This window comes from Macrotis lagotis, chromosome X, assembly GCF_037893015.1.
Source record: "Macrotis lagotis isolate mMagLag1 chromosome X, bilby.v1.9.chrom.fasta, whole genome shotgun sequence".
NCBI classification, from domain to species: domain Eukaryota; kingdom Metazoa; phylum Chordata; class Mammalia; order Peramelemorphia; family Peramelidae; genus Macrotis; species Macrotis lagotis.
Window position 1 is genome coordinate 95,420,183 of NC_133666.1, and position 22,204 is coordinate 95,442,386.

At 36.9% G+C, this 22,204-nt stretch overlaps 1 protein-coding gene across 16 annotated transcripts in view; it reads right to left on the minus strand.

Moving 5' to 3' along the window:
• SUSD1 (sushi domain containing 1) overlaps positions 1-22,204 on the minus strand; it is a 396,750-nt gene that overhangs the window by 100,470 nt on the left and 274,076 nt on the right. For 13 of the 16 annotated variants that reach the window (XM_074207538.1, XM_074207542.1, XM_074207544.1 and 10 more), the window contains 2 exons: positions 16,087-16,342; positions 2,525-2,564 (listed from right to left, as the gene is read on the minus strand). In XM_074207538.1, the coding sequence (XP_074063639.1) occupies positions 2,525-2,564; positions 16,087-16,342 (296 nt within the window). The remainder of the gene's footprint in view (positions 1-2,524; positions 2,565-16,086; positions 16,343-22,204) is intronic. The other 3 variants (XR_012472619.1, XM_074207541.1, XM_074207539.1) reach the window with 1 other exon arrangement.

Genomic DNA, 22,204 nt, shown 5'->3' on the forward strand with positions numbered 1-22,204 from the left:
GATTTGTTGTGGGAAATTTTTGGTAATGTGGAAAGCACTATAAAATGTAGGTTATTATTGCTATAATTCTCAATTTATTATTATTATTATAAGACTCCTCACTATTCTTTTTTTTGTTGTTGCTTTTTTTTTTCCCCTGAAGGTATGTCAGGATTAAGTGACTTGCCCAGGGTCACATTCCTATTAAATGTCTGAGGTCAAATTTGAACTCAGATCTTCTTGACTCTAGTCCAATGCACCAACTGGTTGCCTCAATCATCACTTCCCTATAGCTCAAAGCAACTAAGGAATTACTTAAGTCATACTGTTAAAAGATAGAGTTAAGAACTGAATCCTGGGGCAGCTAGGTGGTATAGTGGATAAAGCACTGGCTCTGGAGTCAAGAGTACCTGGGTTCAAATCCAGCCTCAGACATTTAATACTTAATTACCTAGCTGTGTGGCCTTGAGCAAGCCATTTAACCCCCTTGCCTTGAAAAATCTAAAAAAAAAAAAAAAAAGAAAAAGAAAATGCTGTATTTTGGGATGATGAAGGAAAGAAAGAGTTACTGGATACAGATTCAAAAGATAAGGATTCAGTTCTCCTTTTTTTTCTTTTTTTTTCATTTTTAGCTTTTGCAAGGCAAACGGGGTTAAGTGGCTTGCCCAAGGACACACAGCTAGGTAATTATTAATTGTCTGAGGTCAGATTTGAACCCAGATACTCCTGACTCCAAGGCCGGTGCTCTATTCACTGTGCCACCTAGCCGCCCCACTATAGCATTTGCTGGCAGCATTAGGTGAAAGCAAAATCTAGGTCAGAACTTAGCAAAGGAGATCCATATTGACCCTGAATTTCTCCAAGCTTTCTCTGACAGAATGCTGCCCTGAAATGGGAATCACCAAGACATTACTCAAAGACAAAAACAAAAACCAAAAAAAAAATCATTCAGCACCATAAATTTAAGGCTAGAAAGGATTTTAGAAGTCATCCATCTCATCTATCTTCCTCATTTTACAGTTGAGTCCCAGAGAGGTTAATTAACTTCATAGGTTCACAGAATTACAGAATTGTACAGGTAAATCATAAAGTCAGCACTAGAACCCAGGTTCTCTGACTCCAAATCTGATTTTCTTCCTATGGTACCAAGCTGCCTTCCTAACAAGAGATCGAGGAGAGGGAAATGGACAATGATAACAGCAACAGCTGACACATATATGCTCTTTAAAATTGTGGAAGCACTTGATACATTCATTATCTCATTCTGCTGAACAAGAATATGTCAGAAGTCAGTTTAGTGCTTTACATTTAAAAAGAAGTGGGACTGTTTTTAGAAGATACTAATCTTAGGGGCAGCTAGGTAGGACAGTGGATAGAGCAGCAGCCCTGGAGTCAGTAGTACCTGGGTTCAAATCTGCCCTCAGACACTTAATAATTACCTAGCTGTGTGGCCTTGGGCAAATCACAATCCCATTTGCCTTGCAAAAACCTAAAAAAAAGATACTAATCTTTTTAGCCAATTTCCTTTTAATTAGATAGATAGATAGATATAATGTTATTTGATTAAATTGATTATGAATGATTAAAAAATATATGCTGGAGAGAATCAAGACAACTCCAAAGCTACCTAGAATTTTCACAATAGGTCAGTTAATCATAAAAAAATACATAAATATGATCAGAGCATATATTGAACAATGTAACATCCATTTCTTCAATAGCTCAACAATTTAATGGGCATATATTAATCACTGGCTATGTCCAGGCACTATGCCAGGGGAAGGGAAACAAAGACAAAAAAAGGAAAAAAAAAGAAATAATTTGTAACCTCAGTAAACTACATGCAACCCAGTAGGTACAAAAGGTTTACAAATAAATAAATATAAAACACATCCCAAGTAATATACAGTAAATTTAAGAAAGAGAGAATGCCAAGAAGGAAGGTGGGGGGCGCGGAGTAGATCAGAAAAGGTTTCATGCCAGACATGGGAGCTATGTTTTGGAAGAAACCAGGCATTCTGAAACCAAGATCAGGGGTATGAGGGGGGGAGGGGGGAGGGGGGAGGGGGGAGGAGGGGAGGGTATACCAGGAAGGAAGACTTCTTGCACAAAACCTAGGAAATTGTTCTCCCCAGTATCTGAACTAGTTTTAAACATGCAGAACAGCTACTACTAAGAAAATTACAAATCACAAAGTCATTCTAAATACTCAGAATTATTTTTATATGCTGAGATGCTATTTCACATCCAATTAGAAAGGCCCAAGTGAAATGAAAAAACTCCCTAAAATAATTCTCCACCAATTTCATGCCTGAGGGCCAGTCTTTTCTTGTAAACCCTTTGGATGTAACTCAACTTCCCAGATGAATCATATGCTGTCCTCTTCTACCCTTATTGCACCTCTGTGTAAATGCATAACTTACTGCAATTAAGCTGTGACTCATTGAAACAACTGGGATTCTGCCTCCTTGGAAGGAGAATGGGGGGGGGTGAGTAGGGAGAGATGAAAAAGTGGAGGGGAAAGTGAGGCAGCAAAGGATCTTACCTTTCACTTCAGCCCAAACGACACAGGACTGTCTTCTTACCTATAAAGGATAACACATCAACACAATCATTGTCCCCAGAAATCATTATCAATTGTACCAGTTTCTCTGGAATTGAGAGACAAGGCAAATTCAACAGAGGCTATATAATTCCTCACTATATGTATGCAATCATGGGTATGTAAATCTCCATGAAGTTATAGCCACTCCCATGGTTCAGTGGAAATGTGTCAGATTTGGAGTCAGATAACTAGGCTTCAAATCTTAACCTCAGACCTGTTTCTTCATTTATAGCATGGGGGGAATGGAGTGAGAGCTTCAAATCCTGACTCTGCTATTTCCCTGTTTGTGTGACTTGGGAAAGTGACAAACCCAGCTTTAGTTGTTCATTTGTAAAATAAGCAGATTCAATTATATGATCCTGAGGTCCCTTCTACCTCAAAAGTTTCAGAAGTCCCCACCATTCTTTGCTGGTTTTTTGCTTAGTAAAAATAATAGATAACATACTAGGCTTATTTCCAAAAATGATCAGGGAAGAAGGAAAAGAACCTATATGTTCTAAAATGTTTATAGTAGCTCTCTTGTGGTGGTAGCAAAAAACTAGAAATTGCATGGATGTCCATCAATTGGAAAATGGCTGAATAAGTTGTGGTTATATGATTGTGATGGAATATTATTGTGCTATAGGAAATGATGAGCTTGATGATATTAGAAAAACATGGATAGACTCACATGAAATAATGAAAAGTGAAATGAGTAGAGCCAAGAGAAGGTTATGTGTGTGTGTGTGTGTGTATGCAGCAATATTGTTTTAAAAATAACTTTGAGTAACTGTCATTGTTATTATTATAACTACCCAAATTAACCACAAAGGACCTATGAAGAAGGATGCTATCTGCATCCAGAGAAATAGCTAATAAATAGAAGTATGTATAAAATCATTATATACATATATATATATAAATATATACACATATATACAAGTTCACAAATTGTATATGGTAGCCATCTCTACAGCAGGGGAGGGGGAAGGGAAGAAAGAAATGAAAATTTAATTATGTATTTAAAAGCAATAGCAAGTTGCACATAATAGATTTGCAATTTCATGCAAAAATATGCTTGTTGGTATGGGAAAAAAAGAAATAAATAACAGAGTTTAGCTACAGTTAAGAAAAATATTAGCTAAAATAGGAAAATATCTGATTTTGAACTGTAATTATTCCTTTTATCCTCTCTAGCTCTACTCCCTACTCAATGTAATGGAGGGTTGAGATACAGAAAAAGTTGAAATGATAGGACTTTGTAGTAAACTAAAGTCTCATTTTTTTTAAACCAAGGAAGTGCAATATTTGAATGTGATCTGGGATGTCTGAGGTAGTAATTGGGGAGAAAAGAAGACAATAAGAAAGTTGTGGAACTCCTTGGAAAAAAAGAGAGAATGATTTGGAGGCCAGTTGACAGCCAACACTATGATCTGCAAAGAGTAAAAATTGTTAAAGAAAGCATTAATTAAGTGCTTACTGTATTCCAGGCATTGTCTAAACCCTTTTATAGATATTACTTAATTCGATATCCAGCCCTAGGTGGTAGCAGCTATTATTGATCCTTTTTATAGTGGAAAAAAACAGAATCAAACAGAGGTTAAGTGCCTTTCCCAGGGTTACCCAACTAGTAAATGTCTAAGGCAAGATTTGAGTTCAGATCATTCTAATTCCAGGACCAGGGCTCTCATCCATTGCAGTGCCTAACTGCCTTGGTGGAAGCCATTCTCAAGTGGTTAAAAGGAACAGAGAGGTTCAGTGTCACACTGCTGAGACAAGGTCCAAACCCAGATCCTCTAATTACAAATCAAATGTTAATCATCAAGTCCAAAAGTCCTGGAATCCTTAGATAGAGATTATTTGCTTTAGTTTCTATCCAAGTTTGACCCACTTATCTAGTCCATCCTTCCTCAATTTATACATGAGGAAAATGAATCCTAGAGAAGTTAAATGGTTTGCCCAAATTCAGAATATGTACTGTGCATACAATTTCTTCTCTCTTCTTCTCCCCTCCCCCCAAGATCTGGGTGTTAAAGATGGACCTGCAGGAATCTGCTGCCCAGAACTGTCCTGGTCTGATCTGACTCTGGTATGGCTTTCCCTAACAAAGCAACTTAGGCCTTCTTCTCCAGTTGATGTCCATTCAGACTATATGCAACCTTCTACTAATCTTCTTACTCTCAAACTATCTTATATCTCTCCTCTTCTCTTCTCAGCTATATTACTTGAAAAAGTTTTTACTGCTTGCTGCCGACAGTTCTCCTCTTGGTCACTACTTCACCCTTGCAATCTGACTTGATCTCATCATTGTGGTGAACCTATTTTTTCCAAAGATCCAAAGGACTGGATAAAAGAGCTTATTAAGGTTTTCTTTGGATTCTTTGCCTTTGTTCTTTCTGGTGCTCTGGTGCTAAGTACTTTGTTGGAGCTCCTCTAGGATTTTTTGCATCTCCTTATTAAGAAATCTCCTGATTTATTTATTTAATGGGGTTTTTTTTTGGTAACCCTCATAGAGACCTCCAATCTTTGTCTCCCTCAGTTCATTCTCAGGATATTAACCCTGTTCTGGCTTCACATTCTTTCTTCCCAATCTTTATCCTAGAGTTAATCAATTCCATTCTACAGTCTTAATTATATTCTTATACTCTTGTCCTATTATTACTCATCCCTTGCTAATTTTGTTAATCTTATATTATTTTCACCATCTCAATGTGGCAAGACAATCAATTTATTCTTCTTTAATACATTCAACAATTCACAAATTATAAAATTATAAACTTCTCTAATCTTGTCCAATCTCCCACAGTTCTCACCCTCCACCCTGTCAGATGAGGTCCTCACAATAACAACAACTTTACTGGGGGAAAATTGAGCCATTATCCATGACCTCTTATTTCTCCCCTTCTCTTCTCAACCCCCCCCCCCCCACATTCCTCCAATCTTTAATAATGAGGGGACCCTTCTCTCCAAGGCCAGACTCTTTTACATTGCCCTTAATTCCACCCCTTTTTGTCCCTGAAATCCTTCAATCTCTCCACCTCAAAAGAGACTGGTTGTTTTTTTGCATTTTTTTTTATATCTCCAGCACTTTAGCTCAGTGTCTGATACACAAAAAGTACTTGAAAAATGTTTTTTGACTGAACTTTTTATTGTTTCCCTCCCTACTACTTTCAAATATCCCCAAATTTCTCCCATCCTGAAAAAAAAAAAGCCTTCATTAGAGTGTGTCATACTCTCAAGCTATCATCTTATATCTCTCCTCTTCCCTTCTCAGCCTTATTACTTGAAATAGTTTTCAGTGTTTGCTACCTAATAGTTCTCATCCTCTTGGTCACTCCTCCACCCTTGCAATCTGACTTTCAGTCTCATCATTGTGGTGAACCTATTTTTTTCCCCAAAGATCCAAAGTTCTCTTAATTGACAAATCTGATGGTCTTTTCTGAGTCCTAATCCTTTTTGACCTCTCTGCTGCATTCAGCTTTGTTAACCATATTCTTCTCATTGATACTGTCTTCTTTCAGGATTTCATACTAACCATTACAAATCCTTTTCTGGTTCATCATCCACCTCATAATCCCTAACTGTGGGAATTCCACAGAATTCCATCCTTGGCCCTCTTCTCTTCATGACCTCATTAATTCCCTTGGGTTTAATTATCATTTCCATGTAAATACTTCCCAGAGTTATATGTTCAATCCCAAAGTTTTCCCTGAATTTCAGTTTCACAACACCAATTATTTATTAGACATTTCAAACTGAATGTCCCCAAAGCATCTCAAACTTGGCCTGTCCAAATAATTCCAAAAATTTCCTTGGCCCTACTTTCAAAATACCCACTGTTCTTTCAAACTTCCCTATCCTGTGGAAAGTACCATCATTTTTCTAGTCTTCCAGGTTTATAACTTCAGTATTATATTCATCTCTTCACTCTCCCTCATCTCTCATATCCAGTTGCCAAGTATTGTGTTTCTATCTCTAAAATATCTCTTGCATCTGACCCCTTCTCTCTTCTCACGACCTTAAGTTCTCATCTCTTGCCTAAATTATCCCAATCACTATTTCATTTTTTTCCCCACCACAAATCTCTCCAATTCCATACCATCCATTCTCTCTTCCTGTGGTTTCCCTTAAGCCCAGACTCTACTCAATAAACTTCAGTGGCTCCCTTTTGCTTCTAGGTTGAAATATAAATATCTCTTTCAACTTTTCAAGCTCATCACAATTTGGTACAAATCTAACTTTATTTGTTAATTATACATCACTTCCCTTCTTATAATCCTGTCAGATTGATTTTTTTCTCTGCTCCTCATACACAGCTCTCCATCTCTGATTACCCTGTCCAACCCAGTGACAGGAACACATTCTTTCCTTACATTTGTTCCAAAGGATCCTTTTTCTTCAGAATACTTCTTCTGCAAGGCTTCTTTTTCCAAATCCCCCTTCCCAACTAACATTGTCTTTATTTTATTTCCATGAATTAATTTTGCATTTATTTTTCATATACTTATATGTACACTTGTTTTTAATTCTATTTATTTTTTGTATTTTTATATACTTATGCAGGTACTTGTTAATTCCTCTGTTAGAATGTAAGCTAAAGCGTGGTTAAAAGGAACAGTCTACCCAGTATCTGTCACATGCTAAGTACTTAAAAATGCCTGTTTGATTTTTTTTTAACAAAAAAGAGTTTTTTATTTTATCAGTTGATATCATGATTGTATTAGACTTTATATTAATGAGCAATTATGTTCAACTGCTTTACTAATACTGAACCAACCATGAATTCCTACTATAAAGCTAATATGGTTAAAGTTAATATTTTTTCAATGTTTCTGAATCCTTATTGCTAATATTTTTATCCAATACTTTTGCCTACATATTTATTAGAGATATATTTATACCCTTTCTCTGCTTTATGTTCATCTAGTTCAGGTATAAGAACCAAATTTGTCTAATAAAAAGAGTCTAGAAGAATGCCTTCTTTATATTTTGTACAGTATTATATACCAGAATTAATTATTCTTTGAATATTTTATAGGATTCACTTGTAAATCCATCTGAGCCTATGATCTTTTCTTTTGTGAGTTTATGGTTTGTTAATTTCTTTTTCTAAGACTAGACTGTTTAAATTTTCTATTTTTCATTCTCTTAACCTAGATATTTTATATTTTCTAAATATTCTAATTCATATAAGAGCAATTTTGCTGGTATAATTGGACAAGATAGTTTCTAATAATTTCTATTACTTTTCATTAGTGAAAGAAATTCTTAATCTTTGATTTTGTCAGTTCCCTTTACTTAATTTCCTTTATTTTTCTGTTTTGTCTTTTCAAACAATCAACTTCCAGTTTATTAACCAACTCAATGGGTTTTTTGTTTGTTTTCAGGTTTGTTTATCCTTTGATTATCTTTATTTCTATTTTTGTTTATCTGAATTTTTTAAACTATAACTCCCAAGATATTTTTTTTAATCTCATCCTATAATTTTCCTTGGCTTGCCCTGAAGCCAGTGAACTATTACAGCATACATGAACTTGGTTTGGAAGATCTCGTTAAGTTCTTCATGGAACTCAGTTTTTTAATTCTTTGCAACAGATGGCACATGAGATTTGATTAGCTGTATGGGGGCTTGTTTTCTGTTTTCAGAAAGACAATAACCAGAGAAACAAGTGAGGAGGGAAAGATGAGAAAAGAGACTGAAGAGACACTGGATCCCCAAAGCACAGACATTATATATTGTATACAATATCACAGAATCCTACTTGAAGTATTTCCAATTTGAAAGAACCTGCAATAATTTATGTTTTACTAGAATGACCTTTGTTGTAGAATGTATTGTAGAATATAGAGTGTTGTAGAATGACTTTTCTAGAGAACTGATCTCTCTCTCTCTCTCTCTCTCTCTCTCTCTCTCTCTCTCTCACACACACACACACACACACACACACAAACAGAATATTGAAATAGGCAGGAAATTTTAATGTGCATTAGACTGACTAGATCAAAAATCACATTCAATATTCAATTAGGAAAAAAAAATAAAGATCTGGATAGGATTTATAACCCATCCTGAGTACTGAGAAAAACAGGAAATGATTGTAAGTTAAGGCAATGACTCATAATTTCTTAGATGTGTTAAATGAGCAGACTCTTTGCAGGCCTGAAAAGCCCAGAAATGGCTTTGCACTGACATATTCTTGATCTCTTTAACACATGGAAGTCAAAATTAGCACTGTTTTAGAATATTCCCTCATTTGAAAAACACTACAGAGAAAAATGAAAAGATGATGTAACTTTTGCCTCACAAAACAGAGAAAAGAAGTTGAGGGAAAAAAAATAAATCTGTTGAGGATGTCATGTAAGACCAGGCCAAGTCAGAAGATCATAAAACAAGAATCTGCAAGCCCTCTAACCCTGTTCATTTAAAGAAATATATACAAATAAATATAATGCAAACTATTTGTTAAGTTCAGTCAAGTGACTTAATGGATAGAGTACTGAACCTGGAGACAGAAAAACCCGAGTTCAAATTCTACCTCAGACACTTCTTAGCTATGTTAACCTATTTGCCTCAGTTTCCTTCAATTGAAAATTGGGGATTAATAGCACCTGCCTCAAAGAGTTGTTGTGAAGATCAAATAAGATAATATTTAGAAAGCAATTAGCACAAGTGCCTAGTAGATGTATTGTGAATCGATTTCTTTCCTTCCATGAGAGAAGTACAAAGTGATATGGTAGGATTTCTAAGGAAAAAGAGATCATTAGCAACTGAGATGATTCTGGACCTGAGAGGTTTTGAGGGATTTCTACAAACAGAGATGGGATCAGAAAATAAGTTGTCAGGATGAATGCGATTATAAAGGAAGATAGGAGAGAAAACTGAGAAAATGTCTAGGTGGGTAGAATCCTGGGTAGCTGGGTAACACAGTGGATAGAACTCCATCCCCTGAGATAGGAAGACCCATCATCTGGAGTGCAAAACTGCCCCCAAAAACTTATTAGCTGTGTGATCCCAGGCCAAGTCACTGAAACCTGTTTGCCTCACTTTTCTCATCTATAAAATGAGCTGGAATCAGACCTGACTGAAACAAATGAACAGATAGAATATTTATTAAGAATTTTATGTTGAATACAATACTATTGTAGAGAGGATACAAATATAAGTCAGATACAAACAAAAGTCAGTCCCTATTCACAAGAAGTTTATATTTTAATTGGAAGGGGGAAAGATAGAACATATTGGGGAAGATAACATAGAAAGAAGAGCTAGAACAGTTGGAAGAGAAGGATATACACATGAGGGCAAGGCAGTTATTGAAGAGTATGATTAAGTCAAGAGGCTTGGATTGGCAGTCAACAATTAATCATCAGCCAAGAATTTGAGTGGGTCAAATAGGAAATATTTGAAGTTCTAAGATAGAAGAAAAGGGAGCCCATAAATGATATAAAGTCATGGTGATTAGAGGAGAAAATGAATAGTACAGTTTCACAGAGGATAAGGGTCAAGAATATTTCTGGAGAAGGAGGAGGTGGTTGGCAATGTCAGTTATGACTTGAAACGGAATGACATGAGCAGAATTCAGGTCACTGAATTTAGCAGTTAGAAGGGAAGGAGGAGAGACAAAGTAATGATACAGGAAAAATTCTGATGTAGAAAAGAGGAGAGAAGCAGTGCTGCCACTATTTCATAATAGAAATCAGTTGCTCTTCACTGGCAGCAATCCTAGAGTAATCCTAGAGTTGTGAGACTTCATGTTACAGGATGTCATGAGTTTAGTATAGAGTCATTGTCAAGGAATTAAGAGGTAATTTGTTGTCATGGGAGGGAGGAGGAGAGGGCTTAAAGAATAAGGGGAAGAGATTCCATAGCATTTCACAACCATTTTTTCATAATCATCCCAACTTATGTCAGTCACTGACTTTTAATTTATCTGAATTTTCTTGGAACTCCAGACACTTACAAATGGTCTTTATTGTTCATTATGAATGCTGTGAATCTGATCAAACTGACAAATAAGTTTCTAGCACTGAGTTTTGTCTGAAATGATTGATTTATAATAAACCAATGTTTCTTTTTATGAAAAATCTCATGATCCCACACTCTGGATATTTCTTCTCTTCTGGATTCTTGCTTATTATTTTAACCAGAAAGGAAGGCATTACCTTTGATTTTCCCAGTTTTCTGGCTTCTGTTCCTAAAACACATTATGATCATCTTTTCCACAAAAACAAGCCAAGAAAAGCAAATGTCTTCTTTTTTTTTTCATTCCAATGAACAACAGCCAGAACCTACTGCAACCTTACTTTAGAGATGAGAAGACCCAGGGAGTTTAAACAACTTCCTCATCTAACAGCTTAGACTGATAAGGGAAATTCACACAAATGGCAGCTAGGAGACCATAAAAGTGTTTAGGAAGAGTCTATGAGAGCCTCTCTCTTAGAATTCACAGAAAGTATGATTAATTCCTTATTTGTATAATGAGGGGCCTTTCCTTTCTTCTTCCTCATCAATATACATATGTATTTTTTATTTCCTGTCAGCTTACTGAGTGGTGGAAAAGTCTTTTAAATTTTCTGATGAGCCAGAACTGAATGAGCAAATAAAAGATTAAATAGATGAAAACTTGCTCTTTCCCAGTGGCAAATAAAGTAGAATTGCTTGCTATAGGCCTCCATGTGGTAGGAGAGAAAGCAACGAACAAAAATGGTAGTTGTCTTATCTTCTCACCTAGGAGCTCTGTCTCTTATGTTTATTCCTTCAGGATCTCAAGTGAATGAATATCAATGATAGAATAGCCTTGAGACCTTTAAAAGATTGGTACACCAGAGATCTAACAAGTGGAATTGCTGCTGGTCTTCCAGTAGACACATCAAGCTAACAGAAAATAAAGAGTACTTTGCATCACATTTCTAGAAAGAGCCTTGGTATTACCAAAGCTCCAGGTATCCACACCCAACAAACAGAGACTAATGAACATGTTCTAAGGACTGTCCCAGTTCTACCCTTAGATCTGTTGGTTTTAGGATGGTTTCAGAATAGTTCTGTCTGATGTGAAAGGATGATCCAACTGAACTTTCGTGGGCCCTTACAGATCAAACATCAGTATACCTCCAAGGCCTAAACAGAAACATAGATCCATTTTAGGTCTGGAATTATTTGAAGAAAGAAAAGCATCAGATTCACAAGGCATTTCTTCCTCCTCACTGTCCCTTCTCAGGTTTCAAGAAGGCAGAAGTTATCAGGACATCTGCCTAAAAGGAGGTGTAGTGAAGTCTCTCTCTTATCCCATGAGATTTTTATTTGATATTGTGAGTAGATGATAAAATTACCACCCATGGGACCCAAGTTCTCCTAATGGCCTTAGGATCATTGAGGGAAAGGAGTATAGGTTTATAGCTACAAGAGACTTTAAAAACCATCAAGCCCAAACCCATCATTTTACAGATGAGAAAATTAAGAAACAAAAAGGTTAATTGTCTTGTAGCTAAGTAAATGTTCAAGATGGGATTTGAACCCAGGTCTTCCAGTTTCTCAATACCTTCTGACCTTCTGATTAGAGGACTAGGGGACAGAGAAAAGAACTCCTTCGAAAGCCTCCACTTAAACAGGGCTCAAAGATCACCAAACTCTTAATTTCCTCCTAAGTGCACTACTTAACTGGATACTTTCCTTCACCACCACTTTTTAGCTTTCTTTTGTGGGTTGTCTTCCCCTATTAGATTATAAACCTTAAGGACAGAGACTGTTTTTCATTTTTTGTATCCCCAGCACTTAGCACTTTAGTGCAACTAAAAAAATGTTTACTTTCTGACTGATTCAACACTCTAAATCCTATGCCCTATTCAATGATGATGCTATGTAAACCTACTCTCCCATGTACCTATCTGTGTACATACTATATCCTTGAGACAATTCTGTTTTGTTTTTGTATTTGTGCCTAGAATGGTATCCTGATCATACTAGGCACTGTTAACAAATGTTAGATATGTTAAATTGTTGAACTTCAGAGTTAGATTATGGGACCGCAGAGATTATTTAGCCTGGTTGAAACTGATACTCTCTTCCCTTCTTATTTTTTTAGCTTAAAGTTTTTTTAAATTAGATCACTGAGATTCCAAGTAGTCTTCTCATTATTGCTCTCCTGAATGTATTATAACCTGTACCAGGCATTCAACATTCCTGTATATGAAGCAATGGTTAGAAAGCCATACTTCATCCTTTTCTCCAATAATCTTCATATCAAATTGCTCACTTCTCAAATTTTACTACTTTTCTAAATATTAGACATTCTTTTGGCATTGCTGATGCAAGTACCACTTGGGCCCTCAATTCCTCCAGTTTTCTGCTCAACTTTAAAACTCTGGAGGTCATGGTTTTAAAAGCAGGAGTTCAATTCTCTTTCACAAATTCAAATCATGAATAATTCATGTCCCAGCCTTCAGATACTATAAAGCAAAAATGCATTTCTGAATATGGTATTATAACCAATGGCCACCACATTTCCTAAGGAGGCAGCATGATGCCTTATAAAGAATACTGGACCTGGAGCCAGAAGAATTGAGTTGGAATTTTGGTTAGGTATTTTAATTAACTTTCTGAGTCTCAGGTTCATTATATGTAAAATGAGGGGCTGGACTAATCTTCTGCTGGTCACTTTTAATTCTAAATCTAAAGTCCCAGCACATGTCAGACCACTATATTGCCCAGTGAAGACTCTATAGTAGATGACTCTACTTGATTCTTCATTCCCAGACTAAGCAGTGAGACTTAATATGTCATTATGCAAAGAACTACTTCCACTTTGAACCCAGGCCCCAGGAATAGACAGAGAACAGAAATGTTCAATATTGTGTTCTTGTCTTCTTAGGATTTTCTGGATGGGGAATTTAGATTCACTAGGGTGACAACCTTACCCACAGCATCAAATGAAAAGCTCATGGGATAAAAGAAAGGTTTCATTATTCCCTCTTATAACATGGAGCACTTGGAAGGATCAAGGAGCCCAGAGTGCTGGGCCTTGTGTCAAGAAGAATTATCTTCCTGAGTTTAAAGCTGGCCTCAGACATTTTCTAGCTGTGTGACCCTGGACAAATTACTTAACCCCTGTTTGTCTCAGTTTCCTCATCTGTACAATGAGTTAGAAAAGTAAATAGCAAATCATCCCAGTATGTTTGCCACAAAAAGCCCATGACTGAAAAACAACTGAATAATAATATCATTGAAACCTTTTTAATCTTTTTCTGTTTATCTATCTGGTCTCCTTCTGATCCTCTTTAGGACAGGAATTCATTTAATCCATTCTTAGCTCTTGTGAGAAATGAAGGGTATTGGTCTTCACAGGGTGTGGAGGGGGGCCCTTAGGGAATCCATTACAAAGGGGGAATGGCCCAGCCAATCACAAGACTGGAAGAATTTTCCTAATCCCATTCCAGGGATACCAAACCCCAAACCAGTTCTCAAGGGGTCAAGAGTGACCTAGGGATCTTGACCTAATGCTACTGAGTTTGCACAATTAGGTAATTGAATATTAACCCACACACCCGCTGTGATGATTTGGATTCATTAGCATATCATGCATAGTATGATGTGGGGGGGGGGTCAAATTAGGGGCATGCCATGGAATGGGTGGACCTCTTAGATTGTAACTCAAACTCTGAGAGTTGAACATCCAAGAGGGAGGGGAAAGAGTTTCTGAAGACCATAAATTACTTGACTTTGAAGACCAAGTCCTGCTTCATGCCTAGGTGAAGTACCCATACCTTGTAAGGTGTATCTTGCAAGGTGCATGAATAAAATGTACAATTTTCTCTCACTCTATCAAGTTTTTCTTTTCATTCATTTATAACAGTTCTTAGGCTGATAGGAAGGCAAATGATCAAAGAAGACTTGAGAAGGTAGAAAAGGAAGAGAAAATGGATATGTTGAGACAAGTTCTCTAGTACTTCCTTCTTTCCCTTCTCTTCTTGTGCAAAGGACTATGAGTACAGTATAGACCAGAGAAAGAAGAGAGACTTGGTAATTACAAAACTGTGAGGGATCAAGAGGGAATAGGAGTATTGAGTATAGCACTTTCATTAAGAATGGAAAAGAAGTTCTTTAAGTCTGTGTCTTCACAAAGAACCCTTAGAGCTTTCCTGGGTGAAGAAAAGCGAAATGGTAATTATCATTGAGATTCCCAGGAATTTTAAGGAACTTTAGAACAGGCATCAGAAGATCTGGATTCAAGCTTTGTCTTCATGCAAAATAGTCCTGTGACCTGGGACAAATCACTTAATTTCCCTTCACCCTAGTTTCCCGAACTACAAAATGAAGGGATTATAAATAGATTATAGATTATAAATATATAAACAGAAAAAATATATAAAACTTTTAAGATTCCTGTAAAGAATGAAAGGTGTTGTTGGTCTTCACAGGGTATGGAAGGGGGCCCCCTTTGAAATCCATTACAAAGGGGGAAATGGCCCCAGTCAATAACAAAACTGGGAGAGTTCTCTTAATCCCATTCCAAAAATGACAAACTAGATTAGAATAGCTTAGTTTTGACCTTCTCCTTTGTACATGCTCAAAGAGATCTTTCTTCTAGTTCATTAGTATAATGAGCAGGGTGGGGAAACATAGGAACCAATGTGTCAATTAGATTTGTGACCCCAGCCTATGATTGGCATGAATGGGGCAGAAACAAAGTCTTTCAAAGTGCATAAAAGAGCTTCTATGTTGGGATTTTCCCATCCCCTCTCTCCCACCATGAGAGAGGTGTGCCATTTTGTTAAGATATCTTAATAAACACCATTTTAATCACTCTGGATTGAGTATTCTCAAGCCATTTATAACAATTCCTTAGGTAAAGAAAATGTGAAGGTACATATCAGAGTTACGGCCCATACAAAACTCAAAGAATGAAAAGATAATTCAGGAAATTATGGTGGTTATTGCCTAAGATGTCCATCACAGACAAAAGAGATGAAAGATTTTCCTAAAAATCTAAAGCTTTAACAAGTGACTGAAAAAGATATAACCTTATCTCAAGAAATTCCACTGCTAGGCATATATCCCAGACATCAAAGAAAGACCACTTAAATAGCAAACTATAATAGCATCTTTTGTAGTTGCAAAGAACTAGAAATAAAGAACATGCCCATAAATTGATGAATAGCTAAATGGAAATGGAAAGGGAAAATGGAAAGAAAAACAAGCAAAACTGATCACTTCTTGAATAATGACCAAGAAGATATATGTTAAAAAAAAAAAAGTACCTTCCCCTCTTCTCTTTGAAGAAGGGATTGACTATGAGTATGGAACATTATGTATACTGTCAGATTCAATTGAAATTTTGGTAATTTTACTAAACCCCTTGTAAAAAATGACTTGCTGGATAGAGGTGAGGGCTATAATCAGAAATGAAGATGATATAAAAACAAAAGATAACAATAAAGTTTAATCATTCCTCAATGCCAAAATCTTAAAGACTTTAAATAAACTTCATGAGAATAAAATCCATAATTTCCAAGGACTCTGAATGTACCTGGTTCCATTCACTGGTGACTCGTAATATAATGCAGTAATCATTTTTCGGCTTCAAAGGTGCATTGTAAAACTTCCCATAGTACAATCTGTCTCCAAGGGAGAGCTCTCGGACTTCAGGGATGTCTTTGGCCAGGAATTCTGCAGCCACGTATCCCTTGGTATTTGAGTCACTGCTGAAGAAAGTGGTATCTTGTATTGAATCACAGGGAAACTTGCTTTGGAGAATCAAGGGCAGCACCAACACTTGATAGGAACTAGAATTAAATAGAAAAGCACATATCAGATCAAAAACCATCTGGTCTTGTAAGACCAAACATATTTCTGGGACTTAGAAAATCCAGGCATTATTTCTGAAAATTGCAAAATATTCCTACCAGATTATAAATGGAAGTTGAGTCAATTCTGATTTAAATACTAGGAGAATTTTATGAACTTGTCTATGTATTTTTAACCCAAAATTTGCATTTTTGTACTCATATCATCTAACATGAACTTCCATCATAGCTACTGATCTGTTCTGCAGATGCCAACAAAACTAAAATAAGAAAACAAAAATATTGGCTTTCAACAAGTATCCTTTGTGTTCTAAAGTTGATTTAATTAATATATTCCATGTGGTCAGAGAGAAAATTCTATTGTGAAAAAAGGTCAGTATAGTTACCTGAAAGATAGGTAGTCAAAGGAATTTGATAGGGAATAGACTTTAGAGATCATCAATTCAATCTCCTCATTTACCAAAAAAAGAAACTATAATCCAAGGGGTTAAGTAACTTGTCAAAGATCATATAGCACAAATGGGATTCACATTCAAATTTTCTGACATCAAATTCATACTTTTTATTTTTTTTAATTAAGAAGGTCAATTGATTGCTAAATTCATCAAAGAGGAACTAGTTAATTGTATGGTATCTCAAAAGAGAGGTCAGTATGATCTCTAAATGAGAGGCAGAATACTGTGAGTTTTAAGTGAATGGCCTTAGAGTCAGCAAGATTTGGAATCTGACTTTGTAACTATAGACAAATCATTTAACCTCTATAATCAACCTTCTAAAAGAAGTTTCCAAATCCAGAGTTTCTTCCACCTTTGAAAACACAGATCTAAAAACTCTCTCCCCTCTCTTGATTCTGTCCAAATTCTTTTCAAAGGAAAGAAAAAGGATAGGGCAATGTAAGCCCAGATGATATCCTTTTTGATGGGGAAAAAAAAATCTAGAAAGGTAAAATGTCATATTTATGCAATTTAAATGATTTGTGAGACAGAACAATTCCTGTTTTAATTGTAGACACTACAAAATATTCACAAGCAGACACAATATTTTTAGTATCATATTTAGCTATTTGAATTAATTCTTTATACAACTAATAGAAAACCTACTAGGAGAAAGTAGAGATAAAAATCTTAATATCAACAAAAATGAGAAACACAAGACTGAAATCATTTCCAGATGTACTGAATGGGTTTGTTTTTTATGAGAATGTGGTGATTTTCAAAACTCATTAAGCCTATAAAAATTCAATAAGAAACTGCAAACTTGGATCTTACTTAGCTCTGTCTGAATGACCTTGGATAACTTCCTTTGAACCTCAGTTTCTATAATGATACTTATGGTTTCTGCCTCCTGACTTTTGTTAGGATTTAAGGAGACTGATTTGTAACCATTGAGTACTATATAAATGTACACTCTACTAAGAACTGATATACACCATTCCAAAAAGCAAAGTATAAAAGTATAAAGTACAAAATGCCTTTACAAAAATTTCCTCGTAAATCATTCCTATGCATTATTTCAATAAAATTTGTATTTTGGTACTCATTTTGTCTAACACCCACCCCCATTCTACATATATATATATATATATATATATATGTATATATATATATATATATACACACACATACACACACACACATATATATATGTATGTATACTAATCTATTCTGCAGTTCTCAATGACACCAGATAAATATATTAGCTAACAGCAAGCTTTTACTACATAATCATAAATATATATAAACCCAGATTTCAATTAGATTTCTTTTTTAGGTTTTTGCAAGGCAAATAGGGTTTAGTGGCTTGCCCAAGGCCACACAGCTAGGTAATTATTAAGTGTCTGAGGCCAGATTTAAACTCAGGTACTCCTAACTCCAGGGTCAGTGCTCTATCCACTGTACCACCTAGCTGCCCCTTGTTACATTTTTAAAGTGTAAATAAAGAGAATGAAAAAAATCACAAAAATATTACTGGTCTCTCGGTTTACAAAGAACTTTACATGTATTTTGTCTTTTGGGCCTTATAACAATATTGTGAGATAGTGAAGTACAATATCAATGTTTGTGAAATTCCTGTATAGAAAGGGGTCCCCCAACATCCTTCTGGGCCCTGAGGAATTCCTTAGAAATATAAATTTGGCCAGGTGTCTTTGGGTCTGAAAATAATAAGACTCAAGTACTTGACCTGGGGATCCAGGATATACCATAAAATTGTTTGAAGAATCACAAAGCACCCTCAAAAGCCTAATTATTTTGCTATATCTGTTAAATTCCAGGACTGCCTCCCCCTTCCCCAGGTGTGGCTGGAACAATAAGATAGTAAATTCCATGAATCTGTGGGAAGCTCATGAACATGTGACCTCCCCCATCTCAGGAAATATGTTCAAACAAAGACCCTGTCTATAAGGAATCCCATATTTACATATGATAAGACTATCTTTGCTCCTGTATGCTTCTGTATCCTGCCTGCTCTCAGTATCCCCCCCCCACTGCTATAAAAACCCTATTCCCTGAACATTCAGGTACTGTTGGATTGGATATTCCATCCCTAGACAGTCCCCGGGGAATAAAGTTCTCCACACTTATCAAACTCTGGTCTCCATCTCACTCTTTGGGTTCAACATTTGGAGGCCCCAGCGAGATCTTGGTGTTTTCTGTCACCAAAGGAGACCACGGGAACCTCAAGTTTAGGTTTGAACAGACTGTCTCTCCCTTTCCTAGGGGAGCCAGTCTCTGATGATGTTCCAGGGCCCCAGGACCAGGTAGACATAGTCTTAGTATGAACCTCTCCTTGACTGCAATCCCCCATTCGGACTAAGTGGAGATCCTGTTGCACCTCTGGAGGTAAGCTTGTTCTGGTTCTGGGTCTAGATATTTAGTTGAAGGGGAATTCTGTATCAGACATGATGTCTGGGTCCCCTCTTTTGAGTGCTCCTTGCAACAGCAAGGAAGACATTTGGTTGGCCTTTGGGAGGGAGATATTGTTGGAGGCGACACTGAAATCTCCCCTCATGGCATTCCTGAGATGTCAGGAATTTGCCATTGGCCTGTGTTTGTGGATTTGCATTGAGATTGTCAGTTTGGAAAATTATGTTGTGTTTGAGTGATCTGTACTTGTGCCTCATCTGTGTTTTTGTGTTCAGATTGTCTATTTACATGTGTGTTCAGGTTCTTCTATTGATTTGTTAAATGGGGGGAAATGTTCCCCTAAAAACTTCCTTGGGGTGCCTCATTTAAATTGCTGCTCTTTATTTCTAGGCAGTATTTATCTAATGCCCTCCCTGGCTCTCTCCTCAAGCCTGCTTGCTGCCTGTGTTACAGTGGGTAATGGGATCCCTCCCTCCTCACCCCTGCGTTGTCTCTTGAGCACTTCCAAGAGGGATTTTTTATTTTTATTTTAAAAAGGAATGGATTTTGGTGTTAAATTGACTGAGGCCAAACTACTCACCCTGTTATTTTCTTTCTTTCTTTTTTTTAATTTATTTTTTATTCTCATTTTGTACAAATGGTTTTTTACATTAATAAAATATTCTTGTTTACAAGTAAACAAAATACCCCTTCCCCCATGAATATAGATAGACTTGCTTGGGCGAAAAAAGTAAAGGGGAGAGAAAAAAATTAAAATTAAAAAAAAATAATAGTAATAATTGTAGGTATGGTCAGGTGGCGCAATGGACGAAGCACCAGCCCTGGAGCCACGAGCACCGGAGCCCACATCCAGCCCTGTAGACCCAACAATCACCCAGCCATGTGACATGTAAGACACCCGATCCCCACTACCCTGTAAAAACCAAAAAGAAGAAAAAAAAAGACCCAAAATAAATAAAATAGTAATAATAGTAGGGGTGGCTGGGTGGCAGACAGACCATTGGCCCTTGAGCCAGGAGCACCTGGGTCCAAATCCGGCCCCAGACACCCAAAGATCACCCTGCTATGGGGCCCCAGGCAGGCTACCCAGCCCCACTTGCCCTGCACTCTCCCCCAAATAATAACAAAAAATGTGCTTCAGTCTTTGTTCCAACACCAACAACTCTCTCATGGGTAGATCACATTCTTTATGGTAAGTCCATCACAAAAGTTACTTCCATATTTTTCCACCATTGCCATTGCTGATCGCAACTCCCTCCTTTCTTATTTCTCCACTACCATGTACTCTATTTTCTCTCTCCTTTCACTCTGACTCTGCTGTAGTGTAGCTGAGTGGTGCAGCAGACAGATCCCTGGTCCTGGAGCCAAGAAGCCCTGAGCCCCCATACCACCCCTTAAGCCCAGCATCCACCTGGCCCCATGGTCCTGGGCAGGCCTTCCAATCCCAGCCCCTTGCAAGAAGTAAAAAAGAAAATGTGTTATATCTGATCACTCTCCCTCAATGGTCCATCCTCTCCTCCTTTATTCAAATCCCCACCCCTTCCCCCTGATCCCCCCTCCTTCTTATTCCAGATGTCCATACCCCATTGAGTATATCTGCTGTTTCCTCTCCTAGCCATCTCCGATGAGAGCAAAGGTTCCCCCATTCCCCCTCGCTTCCCCCCCTCCACATCACTGCAACAGCTCATTGTAATAAAAAAAATCTTATGTGAAATATCTTGGACTATTCCCCCTCTCCTTCCTCTTTCTCCCATTCCATTTCCCCCCTTCTCCATTGACTCCATTTTTACACCATATTTTATCTTCAAATTCATCTTTCTCCTGTGCTTCAACTACAAAAGCTCCCTCTACCTGCTCTATTAGCTGAGAAGGTTCATATGAATATGATCAGTATCATTTTTCTATACATGCAGTTCATCCTCATTAAATCCCTCATATTTCCCCCCTCTCCTCCAATCTCCATGCTTCACCTGAGTCCTGTATCTGAAGATCAAACCTTCTGTTCAGCTCCAGCCATTCCAAAAGGAATATTTGAAATTCCCCTGGTTCATTGAAAGTCCATCCTTTTCCCTGGAAGAGGACAGATGGGTAGTGCATTCTTGGCTGCATTCTAAGCTCTTTTGCCTTCCAGTATATTGTATTCCAAGCCCTACAAGCTTCCAATGTAGTTCCTGCTAAGTCCCATGTGATCCTGACTGCAGCTCCGCGATATTTGAACTGTGTCCTTCTGGCTGCTTGTAATATTTTCTCAGTATGTCTGGGGTTGACCTGATTTCCCCAAAATGACATTTGGATAATATCTCATCTGGCAGAATAAATCTGGCCTAAGATATTTGACTTACCCACGTGACCTCTGCCTGGACACTGACATTCAATACTTATATCTGTAAAGGAATTTTCCTTTAATGTCCTGAATCATTAGAGTTACTAAGCAAAGTAGAAAAAGAAATTTTAGGTGAATTCGATCTAATAGCCAGAGATAGGTTAGGTATGTTAGGTGTGTGGCTCTGACACCTGCTAACAGCTACATGTTAAGATAGAAATTAAGTTTCTTTAATTTTTAGAAGGGGTATTTAGGTAAGAAGAAGAAGAATGGGAAATACTTAGGATAATTATAGTTTTAAGGCCTTGTTTAAGGAAAGGAATGTGAGTCAGATAAGTATATCAGGAAAAGGAAAATCAATGGTATATTTGAGAATATTTTGAAAAATTTCATTTTGGTTAAGGATATTTGAGTCATTATTGTTATAAGAGCAAAGGTTAAGTGTTTTATTTTAAACCTTATGCTGAGTATTCTGAACTAAGATGATTGTTGAATGTATGTTACAAGCTTAAGACAGTATGACAATTCTCACTGGGAGTTTGCTCATATAGTAAAATACTAATGAAAGTTTATTGTGTTGAAGTGAAGTATGTGCATCAACATGGCAATAAGGCAAAATGTAAATGCAATAAGCTCCAAAATCTCATTGTCTTG